Source organism: Mus pahari, chromosome 20, assembly GCF_900095145.1.
Source record: "Mus pahari chromosome 20, PAHARI_EIJ_v1.1, whole genome shotgun sequence".
NCBI lineage: Eukaryota > Metazoa > Chordata > Mammalia > Rodentia > Muridae > Mus > Mus pahari.
Genome location: NC_034609.1, coordinates 23,066,872 through 23,088,109, shown reverse-complemented (window position 1 = coordinate 23,088,109; position 21,238 = coordinate 23,066,872). Strand labels below are relative to the sequence as shown.

The 21,238-nt window shown below is 36.3% G+C and overlaps 1 protein-coding gene across 3 annotated transcripts in view; it reads left to right on the top strand.

Annotated features, from left to right (window-relative positions):
- The window catches only part of Cdh8 (cadherin 8), a 395,024-nt gene that overhangs the window by 240,538 nt on the left and 133,248 nt on the right, over window positions 1–21,238 (top strand). For all 3 annotated transcript variants that reach the window (XM_021220862.2, XM_021220857.2, XM_021220861.2), the window contains exon 8: window positions 5,547–5,683. In XM_021220862.2, the coding sequence (XP_021076521.1) occupies window positions 5,547–5,683 (137 nt within the window). The remainder of the gene's footprint in view (window positions 1–5,546; window positions 5,684–21,238) is intronic.

The window sequence follows — 21,238 nt, the reverse complement described above, 5'->3', positions numbered from 1 at the left end:
GCTAGAGAAATTACCCAAGGAACCGAAGGGGTCTGCAACCCTATAGGTGAAACAACAATATGAACTCATCAGTACCCCCAAAGCTCGTGTCTCTAGCTGCATATATAGCAGAAGTTGGCCTAGTCAGTCATTGTTGGGAAGAGTGGCCCCTTGGTCTTGCAAACTTTTTATGCCCCATATAAAATGGGTGGACAGGGGAGCAGGGTGGGGGGAGGGCATAGGGTACACTTGGGATAGCATTTCAAATGTAAATGAAGAAAATATCTAATAAAACAAATTTTAAAAATTGGCCTTAAATGTATTAGCTAGAATATGTTTCTTTTTTGAACATTAGTTCGAGGAAGAAACTTCTCTGTTCTTCTCTCTTTTTTTCCTTTCTCTTCAATCTTTTTAATAATGTGATTCGCTGGTAATAATAACCTTATTCAATAAATGACTATCTCCACATAGCATTGTTAAATAAAAGCAGCAAAACTATCTACCTTATTTGATGTTAGGGTGGATGAATAAAGCCTTCTTTTATTGTAAGTAAAGAGCAGGGGTCAGGTACATGTTTGAGAAATAATAGTAGAAATATTCTTCAGAAAGAAAGGCCAACAAAGACTGGGGCCAAGTGGTAAAGATGACTTGTGGAAGGCTCATGACCTAGAAAGCCAATGTAGTTTCTCTCCTCTTCTAGTGGAGTCTATGTTCTGTTGATATACTCAAAGTCCCAGAGGTGAATAGAGATGTAGACAAATACCACAAAGTGTTTGGGAATAGTGTAAGACTCTTCTAGGGCAGTTTGCTCTTCTCACAGCTGCTAAAGTATTTCAATTAGGACATTTATCCACATCTTTCTATTTCTGGACTCTCATTCCTACACTCAGTCTGGTCCCTCTGTGATTTCATCGTTTATATATTTCCTTTTATACCTGTTGTCAGTTATTGTTCAACTCACCACAAAGCAAAACACTGTAAAGTCTGTATGTTTTGCAATTCATAGACTGGTATCTAGGACTAAGAAGTTGGTATGACACTAAACTCCTCCCACAATTGAGTTTCAGCTAAAGAGTCCCTGGCATTAGGCCAGTGTCTGTTCTTTCTTCAGTAACACCATTCTGTGTGCAATAATAGCAAGAACCTCAGAGTAATGAAATGACTTAAGGTAGGTTTCTGAGCCCTTTTGCTACTTGGTCAGATTTTCAAGACTTGGATTTCCTCGTATTTACTCAGATTCAAAAATTTGAGTCATTATTCCTAGAAGCTATGCTATATGTCTTTGAGAATATTTTTTCTATTATTTACTAATGATGAATCCTAGATAGAAATTCCAGACCATTGTGTTTTGAACTTTATGCAAAGGTTTATGGCATGTGCTATTAGAAAGCCAAGGACTCTGCAAGTAGTTTAAGAAAAAACACACAAACTAGCTATGCTATCAGTCACCAGTGCAGAATTTGAGAGATAATGAGGTGGATTAAAATTTATCCAGAGGTATATAAAAATGATGAGAGATGGAAGACATTATTCCTGGCATCCTGAAGCCTAGATCCTAATTATCTTATTTAGCAATTCATCTTTACTTAGATCTCATATTTTAAGACTTATGAATTACTGATATATTCAAATTGGTGGATTCCAAATTGAGAAAAGGAATTACCACTTGCCTGAGTCTTGTCTGTTCCAGAGACATTAAGAATACCATATACTGGGCAGCCTAAGTCAACAATAATTAAGATTCAGACTTCCTGAAGTCTGAGACAAGCAGAACAGCTTCTGATGCATCTCCCTCTTTTGCTTGATTCTAGAATGCTATCTCACTATCTTTTCATGTGGTAGAAGGGCTTGCTTACTCCCTTGTATTTCATTTATAAAAGAAGAGAAAAAAGTCTTCTTAGCCATTCACTCTCCAATTTATTGAGGATTTGAATAGCTAAATGCAAGTTCTGTGGGGCACACAAATATCCTGATTTAATACCCTGTCTATGCCCTTTTTTTATTTTTAATATTCAGTATGCTTATAGATTCCAAGTACTACATTGACCCATAAGTGATATGAGAGCCTTTGTTGCAATGCCTACTTTAAAATGGTTAGCATAATGTGACGTAATATATCACAGTAATTCTCACAGTAATATTAATACCACCCAATTCTAACTTTTCTATTTACTAATTCCATTATATAAACACCCCACTTCCTTGAGAAATTTCACTTTATTCATTAACAGTTTGTTTTTAATATCTGAAGGTTTTATACGGTAGGATCAAAACAATTTTGAGTCCATCCAAATAAATGTAAACTATTTCTTAAAGTGACAGAAGTAAAGCTCTTCTGGTGAGTGTGGACCTGAAGTCATGTGAATGAAATTGTGTGTAGGCACATCAGACGATGATTGTCTCGCTTTGCACAGATTCTTAATCTCTCTCCAGAAATCCCATATTTCCTCTATATACCATGATGTTAAATATGTGATGTTTTATCTGTACATGTATCTAGAAATGGGCAGCCCTTTTTCTTTTTCCAAAAACAACAATGACTATTTGTACTGCATTTATACTATATTAGATAATGGACATAGTATAGAAATTTAATGGTTGAAAGTACCTGAGGAATTGTATCAAAAATGTTAAATTTTATGTACATATTTTATACCAGTTTATATAAAGAATTTCAAGTCTAATTCTCATGCACTTTGAGTTCCTGGAATCTGATAATTCAAAGTAGCAAAAGAAAAGCCATCTAGCCAGTGAACATCCAGTGTTGAGCTGTACTTGTTCACTGTAAGGTTTTCCTCATTTTCTCATTGGTTATCCATTATTAAGAAAATTTATCATGAGTTCAAACTGGCAATAAAATATCGAAAACAAAACTTTTTAGGAGCTCAAAATCTTCCTTGTCAAAGCACATATAGACAAGACCATTCAACGGATTCACCTTTTCTATCAAGTTCCTTCCATTGTACAATCATATAATTATGTTTTAACTTTGACCTAAATATATGACTGCATTTATTGCTTACTAACAAATTCATATGATTCACTCTTTACTGTCTGTAATGAAATGGAACTTTAAAAATTGTGATAATTATTTAGTCTTCTATTTAATATGTGAGAGTTAAATAACACCAACATATATTCTAGTTTTATGGTTTTGCATACTGTTAGAGATGGGTCATTCTCCAGTTCCCTTCAGCTAGTTTTAAAGTTATATTTATTGATCAAATTTAACAATTCTCAATTAATGTATCTATCATTAGGACTTATAAAGAACCAAAGATTTTGGTTTTTGTTTAATTTATTTTCATTTCTCTATTCTCTCTCTCTCTCTCTCTCTCTCTCTCTCTATATATATATATATATATATATATATATATATATTCATAATTTTCCATAATTGCTACCTAAGCAAGCAAACTGTGAGTATGGACATAACAAAGAATAAAGTGGAGGAGCTGCTAATACAGAACCCAAAATAAGCTTTTACTCTCCATACCTGCTTGTACATACATACAAATGTAGCTGTACACACAAGTGCATTTGTACTAATGCATACACATACAAACACACACACACACACACACACACACACACACACAGAAAACTCAGAACAGATATATTCTGAGCACATTTCTTGTCTTCATCACTCAACTTTGACCAAGGGAATAAACAAGGAGCTTTGTTCCAGATACCTTAGCACCATTCTAACTAGTTCAGAGTAGAGGTTCTAATCACTGATGACATAACCACTAAACAGTCATGAAGCATGCTTTGGAAAAAAAACAGGCTCATTGCACATCACTGATTTTATTAATTTTTACTGTGGTTTCTAAGAAACTCATTGTGTTACTATGTAAAATATCAGCAGCACAAAATTAACATTACAACAACCCAGGAATGTGTTAAACTTTTATTTAAAAAAATATGTAGCAAGAAATCGTAAAATAGCCTGTAGACCTTTCTGAGCTCTTATTAAGAGTCAGAGTACATGCAGTATGTGGGACAAAGCACTAGTCTTTCCAGATATGTTATAGCTAACATTGGAATGTCAGTAGTTTATTCAACTGATGTTTTACAGGAAAATTTCCTTTGGTCTCATCTCTAATTACTAGGATTCAAAGATTTTAAAATAAAAACTTCCTCATGTTCAACCTCCTATTGTGACATTTCAACCTCATGTTGTGGAGTCCTTGAATCCTTTGGGAATTCTTCAATTACCCTGTTGAGTTGAGATGGACTTTTTAAATCTCTTTTAGATGACTAGTAGGCATGGTCTTAGTTTTATTTATTATGAATCATTACTAAGTCAAGAGTTATAGTTTCACTTATTGTTTTATCATGGAATTTGTCTTTAAATAAATGACAACAACATTACATAGCTAATGGTATTCCAAACACTTGCATGATAATTGACAGGGGATTCAATAACGCTATTTCCTTTGTACTGGTCTTTGAATACAGTCTAATAGAGACATACACCATTTTTAATGAATAAAAATCTCTAAATATAGAAGAACAACAGTTTAGTTAATGACACATGTCTATCTACTTCTTCAATTCACTATACAGATAGTGCAGAGGATGAGAAGATAATACTGTTGAATCCATTTAACAGGAAATTGTGTAGCACACTATTGTTAGTAATCCATACTTCAAATGCCAACCTACCTTTGAAGCCCTGTATATTCTCTTTAATATCTATTTGGAGGAGTTTTTCAACTGCAGAACTATTATTATGTCCATTTGAAACTATTATTTTAGCAGTATGATGCATGGTACATATATCAGTACAGATATCTTTTTTATTGGTTCATTTATTTATATACATCTCAAATGTAATGCCCCTTCCGAGTTTCCCCAAAACCCCACTCCCCCACCCCCCAGTCTCTATGAGGGTGCTCTCCCACCTGTCTCCCCACTTCTACCTCAGCACCCTAGCATTCCAGTACACTGGGTCATCGAGCCTCCACTGGGCCAAACAGATATCTGATCTATTAAAAACATTTACTCTGATATCAAGAACTGCATGATATTTACCAATGAGGAATAGGTGAAAACCTAAATGATTACTTAGAATGATAACACAACAAACGATCATGACAAAATAAAGCTTCAGAAACATCTAGTTAGAATATGTTTAGCACAAAACCTGTATTTCCTCAAATAGCTATAAATAACATGTTACTAGCACACCCTGCATTGGCCTGAGTTTGTTGTTTCATATTGTATCTTGTGGCAATGGCTAATTATCATAAGTTGTCTAATAAATGTGATGGATTGTCCAATTAACTCTTCATCAGCATCAGTTTTTGAGGATGCTACCTATTGAAACCGTTGGTGGTTTATGACCTCCATGTTGCATATCTGGCTAATTGCTCCTTGGACAATAATTATTAAGTTTCCTGTGCCTCATTCAGTCATTTTGCTTGACAAATTACGACACCACAGAGTTTCCCAATTCATTTGGCTTTACAACTATGAGTCACCTGGGATTCCTAAAGGTCTGCTGTAGAAGGTAAACATCACAGGAACCTTTGGAGGAAATTACAGATCTCTCTATTCTGTAGGTTTTCCATTGACCGCCACACTGACCTGGAAAGACAGTTCAACATCAATGCAGATGATGGGAAAATAACACTGGCAACTCCACTGGACAGAGAACTAAGTGTTTGGCACAACATCACCATCATTGCTACTGAGATCAGTAAGTGTCTGGACTTGCTTCTTCCTTGTATGTATGTATTCATTTGGTACCCATTGAACACAGAGTAAATGACCAGCTCTGTCTAGATAGTTTGTCATTGAGATTTATTTCATTTCTTCTCACAAGAAGTCTTTGAAGGGGTCATCTCAACACAAATCAATTTACACTGTAGTAAATTATCAAATGTTTGAAGGAAACATTTACATATCTGAATAGTTTTGTATTTTTAATTATAGAACCATTAAGATTTCTTTATTGAAATTCAACATGATGTTTTCTGAAAATTATGTGTAAAATCTGCTCTTTTATAGGGAATCAGTTTGTAGTATTACTAAAATAACACCTCTGTCTTTGATAATGTAGGGTGTTTTATACTTAATGAAGCTATACAATAGCTACATGCTAAAAATTCACTTGACACAATCTTTGCAAGCTTGCAGTTTTCTTCACTAACTTTTTTATTTAAAAAAATGAAGGAGGGATTCAAAACCCCAGCAATCATGTTTAAAGCCAGGTACAGGAGCATGTATCTGCAACTTCAGTGCAGTGAGCAAAGACAGACAGATCATGAGAGTTTGCTTGACAGTAGGTCTAGATGAAACACTAGATCAAGGCTCAGTGGGAGAGCTCATGTCAAAATGTAAGATGGAGAAAGGACTGAGGAAGACACCACAGAGTCAGTCTCTAGCCTTTACATGTGTCTATGTTGACAAGTGCCCAAGTGGGCACTTACAAACATGCACATGCACATATATGCACTCACAGAGAGTTGCAAAAAACAAAAGCATCCTTTACATTTTATTTCCAAGCAAAATACACATTTTGTAGAATGTATATATGTTCCTATAAAAGGCATGATAAAACCTTCAACACTGCACAAATTCATACGTGATACTGGATTCCAGAAAGACTCGTGGAAAAAAGAATGTGAAAATGAAGATAATATTAATAACCTTGTTTTTAATCTATAGCAAATTAAATTGAAAAGGGGGGGCATTAGAGTCCTGGGCTCTTACTTATGCATACTACAGAGATGGTGCAGAGGAAAGGTAGAGCTATGTACTCTTAATGCTGGTCTTTGTTTTCTGGTGGCAACTGTGAAAACAAGGGAGCACTCCTGAGAAACAAGAATGAGCAGATAGACACCCACGTCTGTAATGGGACCCGCCATCCTCTTTTGGTGTGTCTGAAGAGAGTGACAGTGTCCTCATATACATACAACAAACAAACAAACAAAAACAGAAAGAAGCGTGTGAAGAGGATATCCTGATTGGAGGCTTGTGAAAACAGTGCTGTATCTGGAGGCAGTTGGGGCACAACTGTCATCTTAGCACTGAGCGGACAGAGGGAGGGAGATCTAAATTATATCTAAGCATAGGCTAACTACATCATGAAATGGCCTCCCAAGTATCAAATGCACATGAGCCAATCTAAAAACAGAAGAACAACATCTGTGTGGGTGAAAGTATATGTAAGCAGGAAGAACATCTGAGAATGGCTGGACCCAGGCCTTGGAAACTGCCCTTTCTGTTTTCAGATATTATTTTCTCCCCTAAGACCTTAGTTTAGCTGTAGTGTCTTCCTTTGCAACATTAAGGGAACAATAAAACACAGCACATCGTTTGCTGTTCTGGGTTTATTAGAAGTGTTAAGCCCATTCAGAAGTGTACAGACATGAAATGCTTATAATTTATAGTACTGAAGCGCCATTATCACCTTCAGGCTCTAAGATAAAAGAAAAACTATGCCTCATTACATTAGTTTAAGACGATGTAAAGCTTGAAAGAAAAAAAATTGTTTTGTATAAAGGATATAAGCAGTAGTTACTTTTAAAAGTAAATTTTTCATGAATAGAGTGCAATCTATTCAAGTTAACCTTAACCTGTGCTCCAATTTTAATGAGAATGATTCTTCCACTTTAATATTCATCAAGGATGTCCCAATTATAAGCAATCATGTACTTCATTCTAAGGAACAAAAGTAAATGAATTCACCAAACAGGTGTTTAAGAAACATTTCAGGGCAATCTAGAAACAAAAGATTCATTTTCAAGGAATCTCAAAATGGGAAAGACAAAAGAAAACAGATGTTCTAGGCCAATGAGCTATTAACTTCAGGAAGACAAGAGTACCAAACCCCCATAAGGGAAGATGCAGGTCGGTTTCTTACTTCAGGAATCATTGAATCTGTCACTCATAGCACCCATATATCCAGTGTGGATACTTCAGGGAATAAAACCACCCGAACCTCTGCAGAGCTTTCCCTCCCTTAACCCTGGAAGCACCTACCTGTGAATCAGTATACTGGGTTGGGTTGAGCCATAGAGAGGTAGAGGGGTGAGAAAAGCCATGAGTGCCTGAAACACAATTTGTTTCATTTTAGTGAGGAGGAAAAAATGTCAACAGGGACATTGACTTGATGAATATAAGATATTAGTAAAGAACATTATGTAATAAAAATGAATCCTAGCCTTTCCTATAATATTGAGATAGCTGTTTAGGATTATCATCACTTTTATTATAAGTATAAGAAAATCAAACTATAAAAGATGATTGAAAAATAATAATTTTTGTAATATATTTTCATAGTAAGGGCTTGGATTTGTGTCTGCCGAAATTTGTCCCATTGGTTTCATAGAGAGGAAAAGCACAGGGTACTTCTTCCTTCAAATGAACTCAGCTTCACTGTGACCATTAGAAGATTTGAAGTTGACAAACACAGGCATGTGTAAATCTGTTGAAAACATTCAGTATGTCTCTTTGTCTGTCTGTCTGTCTATCTCTGTCACTCTTTCTGTCTCTCTGTTTCTCTCTCTGTCTTTGTGTGTGTGTGTGTGTGTGTGTGTGTGTGTGTGTGTGTTTTACATGTGTGCATATTCAATGTGGCTACAGTTACACTGTATGGCCAGTGCCAGTGAGCTTTCATGAGCCTAGCTCTCTTACAGTGGTGAAGTTAGTTCCAGGCATTTTGATTTAGGTCTCCCTAGATTATCTAACAAGCAGTTTACTCTGTTTAAAATCCCAGACCCTGGATTTAATTTCCCTTAACTTGGTGAGTACAATGACCTTAATTGGTTCATTTTACCCGAGACAAATCATTGAAATAAAAAATTTAAATGCAAAACTATAAATCTGTTTTCACTCTTAGTTAAAGATTTTGTTTTTGCTTTTCATTCATGTTCTTAATACAACAAGAGTAAGAATTTAAGACAGATTTTTAAATTTTGCTTTTAAGTAAATTGTTAGGTCAGGAGTAATAAATATGAAAAAGGGAAATGTACTCATAACCAGGAGGTAAAGTAGAGATAATAGGATCATCAGAACTAAAAGAAAAAGTGAAATAACTGAATATATCTAGAGAATTGTTTTGACTCAGTTCGAGTATGTAGTATCTAATGTAAGATTTATTTTTAAAGTCATAGGCCCTGTCTTAGAAAAATATTAAAAAGGCACTCATTGTATTTGTCTAATATTAATATTAAATCTATCCAGGACAACAGGACCCCATAGGAGAATGTTCTAATAATGATAGAGAAATATTCATTTCCCGGAGAACAGTTGTAAATTCCTGTCTGGATGCCTTTCATCAGACAAAAAGACTTAAACAAATGAAATTAAGCTAAGAAGTGTGTTTTAGGGAAGTCCATCTGTTATCTCTTTTGTGAATGGAGATGTCAGCCTTTATCCTCCTGTGTCAGATTAACTTAAATGAGGCTAAGATAGCTCTCTGTGTGCATTACCAAAGTGTTTCAGTGATTACAGATCGAGCCTGCCTTCCTGATCAATTGGCACATCTCACGAGACCCATGTGCCCGCAGTTAGATACCCATGTGTTAGCAGGAGATTAGGCTGGGAACTAGATCTCTGCCAGCAACCAGCTCATCTCCAGAGACAACACCACATGGCTGGTGTTTCTCAGGACAGTAAGTACCCACTTGTGCTATAACATGCTGACCAATTTAATAGTGAGATGGAATTATATAAACGTTAGAACGCATTTCATCCTTAGAGCACCCTTTGAAAGTAAGTGCTGCTATAAGGAGAGCCCAGGCAGTGGCACTCAGAGATGGAGGGAGGGAGTTGTTTAGTATTTCGTACAAAGCAAAGGCTGCGTGTGAAAGCACGTACAAAGTCATCAGTTGCATCTGCTTTCCTCCTCCTCTGCTTTCCTGTTCAATTTGATTTCCTGTCATCAATACCTATTTCCTGAAGTGAATGAGGAAACCTGCTTTTATCTGGAGTGAAGAAAGCATGGGAAGGTTAGATGGGGGAAACCTGTATATCTTCATATAAGAAAGTACATTAGCGGCAAGGATAGTCCTGAGCATGCTCAGTTAAGATCACCTTCAGAAGGAGAAGACAAGAGACAGGGTTAGGGCCTGCTGAGGTCATGGTCATCTAACCCATACTGAAATAGTTAAAATGGCCGACTGTGGGAAAGATGTCCGAGATTATCTAGCTTGCACCATAAAGACAGTGAAGATGAATGCCACTGAATATTCTCAACTTTCTTCCAAACCAGTTAGTAGAATGAATAATGAAAGGACACTTTGAAGCCAATTGACATATACAATCACACTGTATTTCAAAATAATATTAAATTTCATAAACATTCAGCCTCTTCCCCCCAAATCCAGATATTTTTATATAAACGGGCCTGACTTGCCCAGCAGATAAGACTTTGTAAGAAAGGACATCTGCATATTGTTTGTGAGAAAGGACATCTGCATATTGTCAGAGCAAGCTGTCTCATCTTAACACTTATAAAAAGAACAACTCAGTGTCAAGACTTTTTTTTCTCCCTTTTTTAACTGGATATTTACATTTACATTTCAAACGTTATCCGTGTTTTGGGTTTCCCCTCCAAAAAACACCCTCCCCTTATCCCCTTCTCCCTCCCCCTACTCACCAACCCATCCACTCTGCTTCTTGGTCCTGGCATTCCCCCACAATGGGGCATAGAGCCTTCACAGGACCAAGAGCCTCTCCTCTCACTGATGTCCGACTAGGCCATCCTCTGTTACATTTGCAGCTGGAGCCATGAGTCCAACCAATCTTTGGTTGGTGGTTTAGTCCCTGGGAGCTCTGGGGGGTACTGGTTAGGGGAGGAGCTGTGTTGAGACTTTTTAAACTGGAATTTTAGCGCCAAATTAGAGGTTGAAGAAGGGATCAGAAGTCACAGTGTGGTACACTTGAAGGGGACCATGGTTTGCAATGAATACCCTAACCCTATTAACTTTACAAGATTGTTATAAAAAACTAATAAGAAACTGGAGTGGCATCTCCCAGTAAGGAAAACTTGTTGCTTTTGCAGAAGACCCATGATTGGTTTCCATCACATATTTGCCAGCTCACAACCATCTAAAATTCCCATGGCAGCAGATCCAATGTCATCTCCTGATCTCCTCCAGCACCAGGAATCCATGGGATGTAAACTCTGAGAGAATCATCTATTTTCAATAAATCTAAGTAAGAAATATAATAATAAGTATAAATATGAAGTGGAAATGTAACTGAAAATACATATCTTTTTGAAAATTATCAATATTTCAATAAATTTTCCAATTAAATGAAAAATATTCATATGAATAAAAATAAAAATAAATAGTTGTTAAAAATCAACAAATAAACAAAAAGAAAAGAAAAGTCCATCCCTTGTAATACCTACCTGTCACTAAATTACATCCAGAGAGGAGAGATTCCAGCAGCCATTTTTCCCAATGTTTCATCCTTCATCTGAAATAAGGTGACTATTTGCATTGATAAGTACAAATGAAGGGGACAGAGAAAGGTGGTGTTTTTGTTTGTTCTTTTTTTGGGGGGGTGAGATTCTTCACCCACTTTGTGAGTTTTCATTATACATTGGTCTGAGAGTTGAGGCAGAGTGTGGAGATGAAATTATGATTTATAGACACAGGGATAGGAGAGATGCAGGACATTTAAGGACTTTTCAGTGCTTAGAATAGTCTGGTCAGTATTCTTCCAGAGGCACTGAACAGCAGTTCCAAAGACTGTGCTCTGCACAAGACTTGATGGTGTGGCCTGGAAAGTGACAAAACTTAGAACTCTGGACCTGGGTGCTGGCAATTGTCACTTACAGAAAGCACACTACTTGTGATTACCTGAAAGTATTCAAAGCAAGAAGCATATAATTGCCCATTAAATTAATTTCTTTGCGTTAGTGATAATGCCTTGCTCTGGCCCACTACAGTGAACTGCACACAGAATGGCAGATGAAGCTTTCCACTAATGATGGCTGAATCTCCAAGGAAGGAATGCTAGCTTGATAGCACATACGGAATGATTCTTCTTGACTTAAAGCCCAGTTGCTAGAGTTATTGCTTCATTCAACAGTTGCAACTTAGGATGCTAAAAGTGTGTATTTTATTATTAGTAGTAGTAGTAATAGTAGTAGTAGTAGTAGTAATAGTAGTAGTAGTAGTAGTTTTATTTTGAACCACTCATGGAGAAGTTCTAGAATTGATAGGACTTAAAGTGTTTGGAAGGTTTTAGTCTTATAATTCTCAGCACTATATTTCTTCATTTTTACTCTCAATTTTCTCATCTGAGAAGTGGGAATCATAACTACGCTTTCAGTCTTAGAGATAGTCAAAATTGAGTTTGAAGTGATAGTACTAGGGCTCTGAGTGAAAAGTATATTGATACACTTTGGAAAATGATAAATTCTTCCTATCTTTTTATAGTTAATCCAGCTCTTAAAGTTTGATTTATTTCTGAATTTAAGATTATGTACTTACTTAATTTATGTTATCTACTCTCCATTTCTTCTCCTTCCTCATAACAAAACAGAAAGAAAACAACAGCAAAAACTTAGGAAGGGATCAAAGCCTGCTTGTCACTGATAGGTGTAGATTTTTGTGAAGGACACATTTCGTCACTGACCTCCTGTATCTCAGGCCCTTGCTTCAGGAATTGTAGATTGACCAGTTATTTAAGAGCATGGCCCATAAAGTGAAGCAGGCATGTACTTAAGTACTTACATGCTAAGACAGAATGATCAAATCGGAGGCTTCATATTCATCAGGAAGAAAGTGTGTATGCTTCAGTGTGTGTCTTTGCCTGTCAAGGGGTCAGGCTAAAACTTTATTAGGATTTGGAACCTTTTGTGTTTAGGGTAGAATGAAAGTGGAAGAAAGGAGCCATAAATTTCCTGTGTGTTATAAATCTTCCTCTCTAACCCAGTCACAAAAGAACTCACATGATATGCACTTACTGATAAGTGGATATTAGCCCAGAAACCTAGAATACCCAAGATACAATTTGTAAAACACATGAAACTCAAAAAGAACGAAGATCAAAATGTGGACAATTTGCCCCTTAGAATCTTAGAATTGGGAACACAACTCCCATGGAATGGGTTACAGAGATAAAGTTTGGAGCTGAGATGAAAGGATGGACCATCCAAAAACTGCCCCACCCAGGGGTCCATCCCAAAATTAGCCACCAAACGCAGACACTATTGCATACGCCAGCAAGATTGTGCTGCAAGGATCCTGATATAGCTGTCTCTTGTGAGGCTCTGCCAGTGGCTGGCAAACACAGAAGTGGATGCTCACAGTCAGCTATTGGATGGAACACAGGGCCCCCAAATAGAGGAGCTAGAGAAAGTACCCAAGGAGCTGAAGGGGGCTGCAACCCTGTAGGTGGAACAACAATATGAACTAACCAGTACCCCCAGAGCTCTTGTCTCTAGCTGCATATGTAGCGGAAGATGGCCTAGTCAGCCATCATTGGGAAGAAAGGCCCCTTGGTCTTGCAAACTTTATATGCCCCAGTACGGGGAAACAACAGGGCCAAGAAGTAGGAGTGGGTGGTTACGGGAGCGGGGGGGGGGGCAGAGGGTATAGGAGACTTTGGGGATAGCATTTGAAATGTAAATGAAGTAAATACCTAATAAAAATTGAAAAAAGAAAAAAAACATGTTCCTCTCATCCTGAGCACTAGTAAAGTCTAACTGAGAACTCTTGTAATCCTGAAGTATTAAAAGTATATCTTCAGGACTATAAATAGTTAAATCACCCACTCCTGCAACATTATGTTATTGCTGTGTTTTGTAAATCGGTGCTTTACCTAGAGACCCAGCACATACTTTAGAAATACTTATTAGATAAAGGAGTAAATAGGAACATAAGAAATTAACACTATTAAGGAATACCCTGATGACTTTGGATTCCAGACAGACACTATTAATTGACTGGGGGAAATTAAAATTTAAATATATAGCACTCAGTGATTAGTTGCAAATTTCAGGCAGGAAAGTATACCTGTACTATTGGTACCTAAATTCGTAGGTCATTTTTTTTTTCTTTTTCATAAATGACTGACACAATCTTCAGGGCAGGTGTGAGAGTCTACTCCTTATATAAAAATTGTGGAGCATTGACTGTACATACAATGGCTTCTTATGACAGATCAACCAATCTTGGGAATAAGAGGCAACAAGAAAGGTGTTAGTCGGGAGGACCCTAGGGTCTCCTGTCACCTTCCTGAAAGAGCCAGGCATACTGATCAAGTAAACTTTATTTCTCTTCCTTTCAAGGGCCCTGAGGCAAGCCTGGAACAATGCCATTCCATAATTCATTACCTAACAAGTCCGCTTATCATTTAATCTGATCTGTATTGAGCAAGTGGCAGCAGGTTACAGAACAGCAAAACCCAAATAAAGAAAGTGCACCATGTTTTCTGATTACAGGAATCCTTAATCCAAAGCCCTGGGAGTGAGGCTAAAAATATAGCCTCTGTTCCCTCTGAATGCCCCCCCCCCCAGCCACCTGCATTTCAGGGCAGGCCAAGTGGCCTGGTATAAAGATGCTAGACATTGAAACTATGATAACTTGTGGTGCGATATGCCAGTCAATCTGTAGCCACACTTCTTTGCATTATATTTAGAAGCTTGGAATCTCTCTTAGGACAAAAACTTAACCCTAGAGTGTAAGCCAAGTACAAAGACTATTGTTTGCTACAAGGAAGTACCACACATACTAAGTCAATAGCTCCCAAGTGTCTTCACCCAGACACACACATCAACTAAGAAATAAGAAACTACCAGTATTTTGAGTTGCAGTGATTTTGGAAGAGATGCTCTGTCAAACTTGTGATGAACACCAAACACTGACGAACTGTACTTTTAGGTATAAAAGCCATTCCCAGTCAAAAGAGCAAATTCCAGTGAACCTTGCCAACACATGGCATTTCTTCTCACAGGTGTAGTAATTCTCTAAATTTTCATAAATAACCAAATACCAGGAGCAGACAGGATTCATCTCATTACCGTATCCCAAACCCCTTGACTGTGTGTTCAAGTTAAACTCTACTTTGAAGCAAGAGAGAAGGATTAAGCCTAGAGTATCCTCTGAAAGTGAGAAAATCAGGATGAAGTAGATACAGCTATAAAATAAATTTGAAAGCAATTCTTGCCACTTTTGGTTGTTAGGCAGGAACAAACATACTGATATACTAACAAAATAAGTACTCAGGATCTGAGAATACATTTTGGAGCAGTATAGTTCATGAGTAGGTCAGAACAGAGAGAAAGGATGTAGGGAACTCCATCGATGAGCCAGCATTTAGAATCCCTTAACACTGATTTCAAGTAAGCTCCCTTTTGGAACTGATGCTTCTGATCTCACTATGAAGTACAAAGCTACAGGCCTGGTAATCTTCATTCAAAATAAAAGTAAAGCTGGATTAGAGCTGAAATTTGAATAAAACCCAAATCTACTTTGGTTTGAAAGTACTGCTTGAAGAGCAGTAGATACTTGTGGAGACTGTAAGTCCTATTGACTGGGACACAGAGAAGTAAGTAAGAGCGTCATGCTTGCTCTGTGCTGTACACTACGCTAATCTTATCTGTGCTTGCTAATGTGATTAGCTCTCACATGGCTGTGAGTCACCACCACCCTTTTTCATTCTTCCAATAAAGCAAAGATAAAAGTCAAGCTTACCAGATTGATTGATGACTGTGGATTTGATCCTAAATCTGTCTGAGTCTTCTTAGTACCAATTTCTGAATTGTATTACATATCTGCTCCTGAAGATTAATGAAGAACACTAACGCCCATACAGATAAAATTTGGAGTGGGTTTCTGTAAAAACGTGTTTTCGTCTGCTCGCTCAGGTCTCATGTTTCCAAATCTTGACACGAGAAGGTCAGCAATTTTTATTATGCAAATATCTTCCATCATTTCCAAATTTTAGGATTCCCACCATTTTCAAGAAATTCTTCATGAAAGATTATGATTCGCAGAAGGTGATGTTAGACTTTCTTTCCACTAAAGGAACTGAATAAGTTTGGACAGGATGGATGCGACCCAGATAAGCATTTGAGGTTTAGCATTCATATCTGTTGAAATCTTCTGCACTGGAATATGGAATTTTAGAAAGCCCTGCTTACTTAATTCTAAAATGATGACATTCTTAATTGGGAGCTAATATTGATGTCTAAGTGTTTCTGCCACCCAGTAGGGTAAGCCAGGAATGACACACCGCAGTTGGCACCCCCCCCCCTTCGTTTTAATTGAACTGTGAATGCAAAATAATGAGCAAGAGAGGTAGACAGAGAAGAAAACTGGATGAAAATTGTGAACAACAATGGCTTGGACACCACAATCAAAGAAATATGAATTCCAAGTGAGCTTCTACTAGCATTTTCTTTGATGGTTGATGTATATAAGCAGTTTCCTTGGCCTGCCTAATTTGTTAATCAGTGAAAATAAAATTGTCATATTTAATAGAAGACCAAAATTCACTTAGGATATATAGGAAATTTATATGTATATTATATTGTTACATACATATGTATATATTCAGGTCACATATCATATAAACTAGTTTTGATCAATACACATTGTTTTCAAACAGTGGAATGTTGAATCTTCTCTGAGTGTGCTTTTATGGTGAACTCCATTCACACTGTGTTTAAGTGATGAAACGTGATTTATAAAAAAAAAACACTTTTTCTTGGCTTTATTTAACTGCTTTTTTTAGCAAACACATAAACAACTAATGCACTGTGAAAAAAATATGTGCTTGGAAGATTTTTCTTTTATTGATGGTGTTTAAATAAGATTTGTTATTTGGTTGTGTGTTAGGCACAGTATCTAACTCTCTTTGCCTGTTTATATTTAAGTATCTCAGAATATAAAAATACCCACACCGAGCCAGCACATGATTTCCTGCTGAATTGTTTTTCACATTTCCAATATAATTATGTTGCAGTTACAAAGAAACAAAGATGAACTCTGCTGAATACCATAGAAACCCACGTTTGTTTATATATATATATATATTGGTGTGAGGGTGACTTCTCAGGGTAACTGATACCTAAAATAAACTTGAAAATATCTAGATATTTATTACAAGTGAATGGCTAGACATGAACCTTAAAGAGCAGTTCCATAACCTATCGATGACCCCTCGCATAAGAATACAAGACCTTAGAGAAAATAACAAGTGCTGGTTTCATTATCTTCTTGTGAACTCTGTCCTATGAATGAGTACTTTTGTCTGTAATGGCATCTATCATAAAGAGCTTTAAGGTCAAATAGACCATTACTAAGCATACCAAATAAATATAGAATATCAGCATGACATATCAGCGATTCTAACCAGGGACAACACAGGTTGTTGAAAGCTTAGTTCTCATCTCCATGGAGCTTCTGTAGAGAAAGAAACAACATTGGGCTATAGTTATGTTGTCCAACTGGAGTTATGACACATGCAAGTTAGGAGGTGATGATGAGTGAGTAGTCCTAATCTTCAGTGACAAAATTTGAAATGTTGCCTAACTATGAAGCTTTTCTGAGGGCTAATCTGATGACAGAAATGGGAATTATTACATCATAAAAGTCTGTTCCCGGCACAAGATTATCAAAACTATTTCATTAATTCCTCATGGCTACATTGTTAAATTTATGGAAAGTACATAAATTTGAGTGCATTATATCTGTGAGATTGAGGTTTATCCTTATTATGCATATGCAAAATTCTAAATGGTTAAGAAATTTTAACTCTAAATTTTGTCTCTATACCTATATTCTTTCATGGGTATTTTGTTCCTTATTCTAAGGAGGAATGAGGTATCCACACGATGGTCTTCCTTATTGGCTTTCTTGTGTTTTGCAAAATGTATCTTGGGTATTCTAAGTTTCTGGGATAATATCTGCTTATCAGTGAGTACATATCAAGTGACTTCTATTGTTATTGGGTTACATCACTACCCCCTGAGCTCGTGTCTCTAGCTGCATATGTAGCAGAAGATGGCCTAATCGGCCATCATTGGGAAGAGAGGCCCCTTGGCCTTGCAAACTTTATATGACCCAACACAGGGGAATGCCAGGGCCAAGAAGTGGGAGTGGGTGGGTAGGTGAGCAGGGGCTGGGGGGAGGGTATAGGGAACTTTTGGAATAGCATTTGAAATGTAAATAAAGAAAATATCTAATTAAAAAAAATGGACCAAGAAAAAAAAAGAAATTTTAAAATTCAGAAAAGTCTAGTCACAAGTTGTTTGCTTGATATCTGCAGAGAAGGTAGGCATAAATCACCACAAACGAACACAAGGTCTCTCCCTTGTTATAATTAGGTCAGAACAGTTTATTAATATTTGCATGTCTTTAAAAATCAATTTTGGGAAAATCATGGAAGCCAAACCGGCTATTGATAAGCCTATATATATATATATATATATATATATATATATATATATATATATATCAATTATAATAATATAACATGTAGGTATATGCAATTGAATAACATCTAGATGCATCTATAAAGGACTTAAAATAAATGGTTACTTGAAATATTGAAAAATAGTGCTTAATATAAACATTTCCTACTTTTGGGACTTATCTTTGATATTCTGTATATAGGGAAAGTATAAGATTCATGATGCTTGTGGATTACTTGGGAAGAAGACCACAAAACATATAAGAGCACATATAAAATTCCATATTTTTAATTCAGTGTAGCTTTCTCTAAGAACCTGACTTAATGTCACACTGCTATGAACACTTTGGGGATGTATTAAGGGTAAATATCTTAAAACCATGTCATTTGCAGTGGTAAAATTCAGATTTAAAAAAATGTTAGTGCTTATAAATCCAGATTGAAAAGTTGGGCTTCATTCTTGAGCTTGCTATATAACTTTTCATCAAGGTGTTCTTCAGTATCCCCTTGGTTGAAGTTACTAACATTTGTTTACGGCTCTTTGATAGCATATTTATGATTGCAGCTTTGTATGATAATGCTGAGCACAGGATTAGGGATGGGAAGTTTTGAGTTGTGATATGTCTATTAAAATCTGACTTTTTTTCATTGGGAAAAATGCTAATTTTTTAGTTTCTGTTAATTATTATAATTTCTATAGTATAATATTCCTAAATTATCATTGAGTCTAATAGATTTCATTCATCAAAAATTGTGTCTAAAAACTTTAGGAAAAGTATTTGAACTATGAGAATTATTTATTCTCTAGGACAGCAATGATATACTAGAATGGGGTATCTTAGAGTCTTGAAATGTTCATGATCTTCAAGCTAAAATATTGTTATAACAGAAAGACATGCTTTGTCCTTTACACTATCCTATAAGTGACAGACGTTAGGAATCTCCATAGTTCTCAGATACATGCTTCAGGTTGGTGAAATTGCTGATTGGCTAATAACGTATGGATTTGTACCTTCTTGATATTTTTTAGACAAAATCACTTTAATTACCAATGGGATGAAAATGAAGATGTATACCACAATAAGAAAAATCACTCATGGATGAATGTTTTAGCATTCTTCAAATATTTTATGTGGGTTAAAGGGTCTCAAAAAACCAAGTTTTGAGAACTGCTACCTTAGGAAGGCATTTATTAACTAAAGTCCTTTGAGGTAATTAGCTTGCAATATTGTGTGACTTTTAAAATGTGGGTTTTATACTGATAGAAGTGCATGTGTCCTTAATATGATTTTGGGTACAGAGCATGGACAGGGTTTGTATATGAAACGTCCTCTACAGGATTAGGTATTAAATGCTCGACTTTCAACTGGTGGACCTATTTGGGGTGTTCTGGAAACATTAGGACATATGAACCATTAAAATCCAAGTCTTAGAATATTAGATAGGGTTCTAGATTCCTTCCCTTCTTATTGTTGCTTGTCCTCTTTAACGTGGATGACCTGCACTTCCACAGAGTCCTGCTGGCATTATGTTTTGTTGGACATTCTGCAAACATGAGCCCAAGCGAATGCACCCTCCTTCAAGTCATTTCTGTCAGATACTTGATAGGAAGGAAGAGTAATTAAAATAATTATATAATACATTTTCAATATTATCTGGCCATCAACACTACGGTGAATGTTAGGCAACTTAAAAAAGACATATTGGCATTTTAATTTACCTTTCTATGTTGGAACAAAAATGGTGGCCTTCATACACATAAAAATTATTTTCAGTCCAGTTAGAGACCAGCCTACTGTTGCTAGATCCCCTTTAAATATGCATTTTTAATTAAAATATTATGACATCATTAAATCACTTCCCCATCCCCTTTCTTCCCTACAGCACCTCCCATGTTCCCTTCATCGAATCCCTTCTATGTCCATTCCCACACTCTCAAGTATCCTCTTTTTCAATATTGCCCCAATATGTAAGAGTATATAATCACAAATATAACAGTAAAACCCACGGAGTTTATTTTTTCTGCTTGTGTGTATACAATTTTAGGTTGGAACTCTTGTATTGGGTGTTAGTACTCTTTCAGAAATGCATGGAGAGATAAGCATGTAGATCATGTAGAGGTGAAAGAAATTCAGCTAGATTTGTAGAGAGAGGGAGAGAGAGAGAGGGAAAGGGAGGGGGGAGGGAGAGAGACAGGGTGGGGGAGAGAGGGAGAGGTTTTCTAAGCACAGATCCTTGAGTGCTTAACCTGGTTGTAACTCTGCTTCTGGACCAGTTAAATAATCTCTGAATAAGGCCATTGCATGCCCAAGATTATCCAACAAGGCCATATACCTTTTATTCCATGTTAAATCCTCTTTTTATTTTCACAAATTTAAAACTGGCTTTGAAAAATTGAAGTAATAACAAAAATGGTTACAATTCTTACCATTCATTCCTTAAGAATACTTTGTTCCGTGCTTAAGCTACAAGTATTTTAGGGAGTGATCTTGTTTTGGCAAATTTACCAATGTCATGGGCATATTATCAATAGCATAAGAATGATAAACATTAGAAAGCTATTGCTTTCTCTTTGCCCTGAAAGACTGCATGGGTAATATTTGACAGCACCAGGCTTTAACACTATATCTTCTTGCTGCCTTAACAATATGGCATAGTACAAAATGCTATTGTCAGATATTGTATGTTTCATAGCATACCAGCAAATTGCTTTATTGCTGTGTCTTTACCCTCAGAGTGTCTAACTAATACATGGCAAAGTTGAAGCTACGACTATTTTTTAAATGTGAAAATAAAGTGGCCATTCTTAATATGCTGAGGACAAACCCCACAATCCTAATGAATTGAGCAAGATAAATGACATTTATAA